Source organism: Corapipo altera, unplaced genomic scaffold (genome assembly GCF_003945725.1).
Source record: "Corapipo altera isolate COAL_440 unplaced genomic scaffold, ASM394572v1 73, whole genome shotgun sequence".
Lineage (NCBI taxonomy): Eukaryota > Metazoa > Chordata > Aves > Passeriformes > Pipridae > Corapipo > Corapipo altera.
The window spans coordinates 1,434,557-1,443,954 of record NW_020884957.1 but is presented as its reverse complement, the minus strand read 5'-3'; the positions used below and the strand labels follow the sequence as shown (position 1 = coordinate 1,443,954).

The 9,398-nt window shown below is 39.5% G+C and overlaps 1 protein-coding gene across 3 annotated transcripts in view; it reads right to left on the bottom strand.

The window, feature by feature from the left end:
* Window positions 1-2,414: 2,414 nt before the first annotated feature.
* The window catches only part of BASP1 (brain abundant membrane attached signal protein 1), a 52,577-nt gene continuing 45,593 nt past the window's right edge, over window positions 2,415-9,398 (bottom strand). Inside the window, exons 2-3 of one of the 3 annotated variants that reach the window (XM_027663763.1) lie at window positions 5,980-5,984; window positions 2,415-4,052 (exon numbers count right to left, since the gene is read on the bottom strand). In XM_027663763.1, coding sequence (XP_027519564.1) covers window positions 3,310-4,041 — 732 coding nt within the window. In that variant the 5' untranslated portion in view covers window positions 4,042-4,052; window positions 5,980-5,984 and the 3' untranslated portion in view covers window positions 2,415-3,309. Of the gene's footprint in view, window positions 4,053-5,493; window positions 5,517-5,979; window positions 5,985-9,398 lie in introns of those variants that run through there. The other 2 variants (XM_027663765.1, XM_027663764.1) reach the window with 2 other exon arrangements.

The window sequence follows — 9,398 nt, the reverse complement described above, 5'->3', positions numbered from 1 at the left end:
TGTGCTTGCACTCAAAGCATTAACGTGCCTATTAGCTCTGTACCCTCAGCATACTTTTATTAGTATTAAAGAGTGATTATAACTCAGAAAAAAAAGAGGATCTTGGAGATGAAATACTGAACTGAAGAAAAGCAGGCTTCAAGGTTCTCACATCTCATGGCACTTCAGGCAAGCAACATGCATCACATTTCTATCACCCATGTACACTTAGTTCGTAAGATCTTTGAACAGAAATGACTTCTGTCTTTGCATATGTAGGTATAGAATAGCAGCACTGTGGAGCAATGGCCTCAGCCAGAATGCCTTGGAATGCCTACCAGTTACACACTAAGTATTTTAGCAACTATAAGAAGGCTAATTTTGCAGCCCCCTTTATTAATAAGAGTATTTAAAACATTATATGGCAACTTTCTTTTTTTATTTTTTGAGAATACTGAACACTTAAGTGCATGATCTTTGCTGCATTGCCTCTCAGTTTCCCACACACAAGCACATATTTCTTTGCCCATATGCTATTGATTTCCAGCTACGTGGGGCATAACACTTCTTCACACCTTTGATACTCTTGAGATGAAACTACCATCAGCAAGCAGGTTGTGAGACCCTCAGCATGTGCATTAAGTTTGCTGTCAACAGCTGCAAAGGCTGCTGTGTTTGGATACAACTGTGGAGCACGGGGGTATTTTTAATTACCTAAAAGAATTAAAGCAAGACTGCATTCAAGATCTCAACAATTTCAAGTATGCCAACTGAAGAAAGCTCAGGGGAAAAAAACGACATATGTTGATTGTCAAACTATTATAGTAATTGGGATTAAGTGCTACTTTGAACATTATATTGAAAGCGAATGGGTGTGATATTGTTAGTAGGCACATTCCCATACCATCCCAGTAAACAAGTTACATACCTATTTTTCGTTGTCAGCCACTTCCAACCCAAAAGCAGAACATAGATTTAGTCCCGTCAGCTTCAGATTGATTCAGTACTACATCACCATGAAGTACCACAGGATGCCTGCACTCCTCCTCTCTGTCCTGGACTCATCTCATGCAAATTCATGTGAAAGTTGTGGACAGATGTTCTCCCTTTCCAGAACACACCTACACTGGGAAATGGTGGCAGAGGACTATTAGAGAATTGCAGGAAAGACAAAAACTTGGCTGCACAAAGATGCTGTAAATTGTGACACCTATATATACAAAAAGCTTGGTAAATTATTCCAAATGTGTTATCTGTCTAGTCCCTTGCTTCAGCTATATAATCTAAAAAATCCTGCCATCTTTTTAAGCCAGGTATTTAGCTAACTTTTCTCTGTGCAAAAGAATCCACTTTATTTTAATGTGTTATGCATGAAATTGACTCCTTCACATTAAGGATACAAAAGCTTGATGGTGGTGCAAGACTCATGTAAGTGAACGACCTGATCTAAACCACACAGAACTACTCCTGCCTGTTCCAGTAAGCTTTTCCCAGGTACACAACTGCACACCAGCATCCCCAGCATGGTATAGAAAGCTTGTATCTCTGAAAAATTTTAGGATTAGTATTATGGAAGTCTGTAGAATGAATCATCCTTGCTGCATGGAGAGAAAGTATATGCAATAATTTATATCATTTTAAAACACTATTTTCCTTATTTACCAAATACAAGACTGCTTATCCCTTTGGTATGTGTACCAGCTCTGTTTCTATTTACCACTGCCCACTTCTGTCATAACTTCTGTTCTGTCTAAGAGTTTGTTAATGGACAGGCCAAATATGCTGCTTTAATCAGTTCTATGAATCCTGGGCTCTGCACTTGAAATCATTGTCCATATTCAGCAAGGGCACTATTCAGCAGAAACTGCAGTTACTCAGCAGTTCTGTTGAATAAAAATGGGGCAAATAGGCCAAAGTAGTGAAAAATGTTGTTTATGTTGGGCTAAACTCTGCTCAGCTACACAAGGTTATTCATATTTGAAATGCACAGAACTGGCCTTTTGTGGCAGCTGCAGTTGATCTCCTATACAATAGCAATGGGAAAAAGAACAAAGTCCATCAGCACTAAAAATATTTTAATAGGACTAGGATTAAATTTAATTGCCTCATTTTTAAAGATCAGTTTATCAAATCCACCGTCTTAGTACCAGTTAAAACCCAGCCATCATGCCTCTGGCTCTTCAAAATAGCGAGAGAGAATTTTTTTCACATGTTAAGGCAGGCAAAAGCCATTTCTATTTTACCTGGGATAAAACACACGTGAGATGTGCTGTTCCTTGGCCACTTCTTTCAACCTCACCTGGGAACACTTGTGGCTATTGCAGTGTTACTATTTATAGGAAAGTAAACAACCCTAGAGGTAATAAGTGTAAGAACCTCCTTTGCCTAGTTCTCAAGGGGTAAAAGCGAAGATTTAATCAGTCTTTACACTTATATATTTTTTAAATTATTTAACTTTTATTACTGTTGCACCATTTATACAATTACATATAATTTCAATGCATCCATTGTACATTTTGTTTTTTTCATTTGTTTTCCAATGAGTGTGTGTTGGTGTCTGTGACACAGAATGGAAGAGAAACTGGAACTGCAATGAACGCAGACTTTTTCATTTCCACTGACCAATAAACAGAACTACAGGTGCACCCAACCACGGACATGCATTAACTCGTCATGAGAAATCTAGGTAGGCTAAGTAGGATGAGAATGTTTTTTACTCCCAAAAAATATTTGGAGAGGAAGAATTGGAGGATTGGCATTGAGAAATATGTGGACAGCTAGGTGGGTTTTGTCTGAAAGTTGGCATTCATCCACTGCATAAAAAAAATATCAAAATAAGAAAGGCTGTAAATAATTAAAAAAAAAAAAAAGAAAAAAAGAAACACAGAAAATACTGCTTTCATAAAGATCTAATTGCCTTGGCACAAACCTAGTGGGCAGAATCCAACGCATCACTCCCAAATCCCATTACAGAACAAAAAGAAGATTTTGATACACTGGTGGAGTGCATTTACAGCAGTTCAGATACAAAAGATGTGCTGTACTTTCAGACATCCATTTATTTTACTTTTTTTTTTAATCCAGGACTTGTGTCAAGTTAGCAGAAAGTATATTAGATATTTCCCCACAAAAATACTATTTGGATTCTCCCCCCTCCCTCCCTCCCAACTTGATGGGACATCCTTTTCATTTTATCTTTTTTTTTTTTTTCTCCTTCTTTTCTGGGCAATACGTATTTGTTATTTCAGATCTGAAACGAGTTAGTATAGCTGAAAAAATAAAAAAAAGACACAGGTTGTTTTAAGTGGTTGTTTCAACAGGCTGTCCAATTTAATCTTGCGCTGCTATGGTTTGATCCGAATTAGTTGCTGGAACTTCAGAAGGTTTCACTTCCTCTGGCGGGGCTGCAGGGTCTGAGGCCTTAGCAGTCGAACTAGGTGCTGCTGTTGTCACGGGCTCCTTGGAAGAAGGCGCAGCCTCGTTGCTGCTAGGTTTTGAGTCTGAAGCTGGGGCCACTTCACTTTTAGTTTCTTGGGCTGCAGGCGTTGCGGGAGCCTCAGTCTTTTTGGCTTCCCCTTCCTCTTTGCTCTTGTCATCTGCTTTACTGGGAGCTGTGGCTTCTGAGGGCTGGGAAGCTTTTGCATCGTTGCTAGGCTCAGAAGTTTTGGATGCTTCACTACTGGCAGCGGGAGCAGAGGCAGCACTCGGCTCCTCTTGCTTGGGTGCCTGTTCGGTGTTCTTCTGTGGCTCTACTTTCGCATCAACAACAGACTCCGACTTCTCAGGTTCTGGTTTCTGGGTTTCTTCCTGGGTCACTGTTTTCTCCTTCTCCCCTTCTTTTTCTTCTGTCTTATTGGCAGCGACCTGAGTATCCTTTTCACCCTTCTCCTCCTTGTTGTTCTCCTTCACTTCTGTGGTCTCTGTGGTTTTCTGGGCATCCTCAGCCTCTTTTGGAGTCTCCTCTTCTTCAGTTGCTGCTCCTTCAGCCTTCTTGTCTTTGTCTTTAGCTTTTTCATCATTGACACTGTATCCCTTCTTCTTCTTGCTCAGTTTGCCTCCCATGTTGGAACTCTGTAAAGGAAAAGAGAAAGAGGTGATTACACAAAGCTCAGCAACCTTCACTGAGAGAATCAAATCGAGATCAGCTGAGGTGCTAAGGAAAGATTGATGCTGGTTCCTGAAAAGGAGACTACATGAGGTTTAAGATGTTATCAGCTGAAGGCACTGATGCTGTGGAGCTCCACTCCTATTGAGCTTATGTCCTGCTCAGCCCTGCAGCATTTCAGTCAGCAAAACCCCTTCTGCCACATCCCCTTATGAACAGTTCTCTGAACAGCTCTAACCCTGGTTATAAGACAGTGGGGAGGAAGAGGATGGAGTAACAAGATGATGGAGGACACAATCTTTTGTGTCCTGAGAAAGGATGAAAGTTGAAAAGAAAACATATTTATATTCACATTGCGCACAAACTGAATTTAACTGTCAGTCTTGGCATTCACACCTGGTTAACCCAGAGCCCGCTATCACTTTAGCAAAGGCCATGAACCATCTTTTCATTCCGGTTTGGAAAAAAAGGAAATCCAGAGTCAGTGAGAAGGCTAATGCACAAAACTGTGTCTGCTCCCTACATCTCAGTGCCTATTACCCTAACAGCCAGCTCCCACAGTAGATACAGCCTATGTGGAGGGTTGACAGTACCCAGAGGCCAGGAGTATGTCCCTCCCTCACGCAGAGGGATGTGGGTGCCAACCTTCAGATGCCCCAAAAGAAAGACCAGCTCCCATGCAGAGTCCCACTCAGCCCCACAGCTGCCACAGGTATAGCCCGCATGAAGTCCTACATTCCCACACACAGCAGGATGGGAAACACGGAACCTGAAGCACAGGAAGACTGTGACCACTCCATAAGACAAAAGAAACACGTACAGGTACTTCTGACCACAAGCTTACACGTGGCATGTGACATGATGCAATAAAAAATGTGAGGAAAAGAGAAGGGTATACCTTGTAGCCCCTGCTCACAGTTTTCAAGCATGACAAGCCATCAGGTACACTGTTCAGTTATTTAAAAGAAGTTGAGCACGTGTATAACCACATCAGTATTTATATACCCTTTATATGTGAGTCTTAACTAAGAATACACAAAAACTTTCACAGTACTTCAAAGCAAACTTTGTCTACTAAAACAGGAGACCCAGTTATATTGGGTCATTAATGAACATGAAAACCTCTATGAATGGCTGAAAAAATACATTTCTTGTATTAAAGAAAATATATAAGGAAAAAACATTTCCATGTTTCATGCTCTTTGAAATTAGGAGGAGGTGACTATTTTCAAAGAAATGTTTAATGTAAGAACTTCTCCAAGGGAGATGAATCATTCTAATTTTCTGGTTTGCACAGGTAGATAGAATTATATAGACTGTATATTTTTCTTGCTAAAATCCTGAGTACAAACCTGCAAAAATTCATATGAGCGTGCATAGAAGGCTGAATAATAAAGAATATTACATACCACTAAGAACTAGCTGCCTCTCAGTAGATTTTCTGTTATCACAGACACAAGCCCCAGGCAGAGCCCAACAGCAGACTATCCACGTGTCTTGGGCAAAAATGAGATATTATGGTCAGCAGAGATCTTTCTGATTTCAGCTTTCAAAAAGAGTAACAATTTGCAAATACTGTTGAAGCGTTAGCACACAGCTCTGCAGAATAGTAATGTGATGTTACTGAAACACTACTTTGTTGTCTGAAATTTTACAGAGAACAGCAATAAAAGGATTAACTTCCACAGAGACACAGCTGAGCAATCTAATCTCTACCTTTATGACAAGAGATTTTAGGTTTTTAGGTATTTAGGGCAGGCTATGGACATCAGTTTGTTATCTGACAAATTTACAGTCTTCTTGATTACTCCATAAATATTGCCCAGATTATCATTCATGTACAGTTGCAACCAAATACTTTGAAAGGGCTTTTGCAAATCAGCAGGATTGGAGATTTATGCTGAAGTCATGTGTGTATCCCAATTTGTAATCCCTAATTAAGTCCGTATTTGTTTTCCAGCAAAGCCCAGGTACTGTGAACCTAATTTCATTTGCTGTGTCTTCTGTATTTTTCAAGATTTTGCTCTTTCATGGGTAGTAGTAACTCCCTACAATTTATATTTCCTTCCACAGAAATATTTTAATCTCAGATACAGCTGGATACAAAATGGGTATGCCAAAGGATTTTTAAGAAGCAGTAAAGCATGCATATGAGAAATGTGCTCCCAAACTATGAAAAGAAATATGCACTGTCATTGTTTGGAGGTATACTGTGAAATCTCTGTGTCTCAATTTGCATCACAGCCAGCTCTAGACACTAGAGCAGAAGATGGGGAAGAGATTCAGAGACTATCATTATGGTCTATCAGTAAATATTTACACTTACAAATGGACTGTCACCTTCCAACATAGTTTCAACTCCCTTATTACACAATAGATTCACTCTTTGTGACACTGAATCTCATATCTCCCTATTAAAAAGCTGCCTAGATCATCATGATAACAGCTATGCCAAGCTATAATGCAGAAGCACAGCAACCACTGAGGTCATAGCCCAGGTAGCAATGTTAAAATGCCCCTTTCCCCCTATATCTGAATTACAAGCATTCCTCCTCCCCCTCCCCCCAGACTTCTGATAACGTATCTGGGCTCCCCATCACCTTCTCCAGAAACAGCCCCCATAAAAACAGATACTGATCTCATCCCTGTCCCACTTTAACTATGCCTGAAGCACAGCTCTGAACCATCCAGTACAGGGTCTCAAGGTGTAGCAGACACAACGTAGACCTTAAAAAGTATTCTAAAATTAAAACCAGCTATACCTGTAAGAAGTCCGGCATGTGGATCAAGCTGCTTAAACATCTCTGTGACTGTGCTGGGTATTCTTGCAAGGCTAATCTTGCCTGGTACTAAATGAAAGTGAATCTCAGTGAAATGGGTCCCAAGTGAAACAGACAGCAAAGTGTCAAAAAGTTGTTGTGTTAAATCAACTCATTACTACCTATGTGTTAGCACTTGAAAGAGTACAGATCTTTTTTTCTCCCCCCACACCAAATGACAAAATTCTTAAAAAAAGGAGATAACCCACTCTGTCCCAGTGAGACTGATGGCCCTGTGTTTGTTGTTCAGACTCTTCCGCTACTCCTGCCTCTCCCTAACCTCATAATCATTGCATTCACCTTGTGAATTACAGATCCAGGACAAAAATTTGTCTAAACTATTTCCCAGGCAGGCTAAACCACAGTATGTCTTCAGTTATTTGCACTGCCATTGACACATACAGGTTTTGAACTCTCTAGCAGCTACCGAGTGCAATGCTCTTTGCAGCAAGCATGTACCAAAGGAAGATCCTTGAAAATTTTGGTTCTGAGCACCATTCCTATAAAATGGCACAGCATTTGATATATATGCCTTCCTACTACTGGAGAGAAAAAGGCTTGGAGAGAGACAGTCTCGAAGCAGATTTCATGTAAGAAGTTGCAATATATCAGTAATCTTCAGGGAACTTTGATGAACTATAGTTGGCAGACCGGTGCTTCAGAAGAGCAAGGTTAAATACAATACTTGGAAGTTATAATAGACTTTATCTGCTTCTCAGGCTGCTCCATATTCTTTGTATTGTCATGGAAGAATAAACAGATCCAGAGATCACTGTGGAGGACTTTTGCAACAAGAGCAAGGATTTCTTCAGTTTCTAAGAGCTGCTGTACATTCTACTCATCCTGAAGTTTCCATTCTTCTGCAGCAAGCAGGAACAGAACCAGAGAGCTTGCACAGGTATCTTTCTTATTGTATAGAATAAATAATCAGCTTCTCTTTGAATTATAAATATGTTTACAGGTCAAATGGAGCATGTTAAGCAGTTTGAAATTTGAATATTCGTAATAATCGGGTTTTCCTGGGATAATAGTCTCAAAAAAAGATTTAATGTCCATAATACCATAATGCAAGAGAAAGAAGAACTCACAGACCATTTCAGATTTTCCATCTGAAGATTTAACTGATCTGATGGACATGAGTCCCTGGAACACTGGCAGCATAAATTTGTACTGTTTGTGAAAAGATTATTATTTTGAAGTTTTATACTTCAAATTGTGCTTCTGTATTGAAAAATTCCCTGGAGTTAAACTCTTACTGTCTCTTTTGTCAGCAAAGATTTGTCCACCCAATTAGTTTTCTTATGTGCTTATACATTTCTGAACATTTCTTTTAGCATACGCTGTCACATGCCATTAAAGAGTCTGACTATTACAAGAATGGACTTGCTATCACCCTCACTCACAGTAGTGAGAGCAGGGCATCAAGAAAGGACAAACATGCAGGTACCACCTGTATGTTATCTCAGGAAGATTGCCATAGCTAAATTTCCAAAGCTCCTGTTCACCTTCACGTGAAGTGTGGGGAGTTCAGCCCACCTCCAGAAAAACCGGTTCAGGAAGACAATAGCTATCTTCTGAAATTCCACTGCCTTCAGCACAATGTAGGCACGTGCAGTGGGTCAGGCCAAAGTAGCCCTTGCACAAGCCTGTTCCCAGGCATGAGTTATCTCATATTGCCTGCAGACAAGTGCTGTAAAATGCACATCCCTCCCAAGACAGAGTTTCAACACTCCAAATCAAAGGAAATACTGATCCCAGAAAGTGCCCCATCCCCCATCCACTGAACATAAATAGAAATATCTTGAAGAAGTCATTATGCCTCACTGATTCACCCTACACCTTCATTAAAACAAAACAAAAAGTAGAGCAAGATTTTATAAAAGGGTATAAATGGGAAGTTAAGGAAACAAGGAATCTGCAAATACAGTTCTCAAAAGATTTTCTAAAACTTTTATGAAACAAAAAAAACCCAAAATTTACTATTTCTCAAACCATGCAGTACGATTTCATGCTTCCCATTACATATACTTTTGCATTATGGTATTATGGACACACACTCAGAGACACCCCTACCTCACCAGGCAAGGTCAATCAGTTTTCCAGGTTAATCTTAGGAAATGTTTGTAGCATACCCTTAGATAGAATTAGACTCACTAGCGTTGCCTTTTAGCAATAAAGCCATGCTTTTCTGTTCTCTCTCAATTATCCTCACAGATCTTCCTTTTCCTCTGATTTTACTTGGAATTAACAGAACAGAAATACTAGGTCTCATTCAGGTTCAAGCCTCTTCACTCCTCAGTATCCATGATACTTTCTCTTTTCTTCTTTTCTTTTCTTTTCTTTTCTTTTCTTTTCTTTTCTTTTCTTTTCTTTTCTTTTCTTTTCTTTTCTTTTCTTTTCTTTTCTTTTCTTTTCTTTTCTTTTCTTTTCTTTTCTTTTCTTTTCTTTTCTTTTCTTTTCTTTTCTTTTCTTTTCTTTTCTTTTCTTTTCTTTTC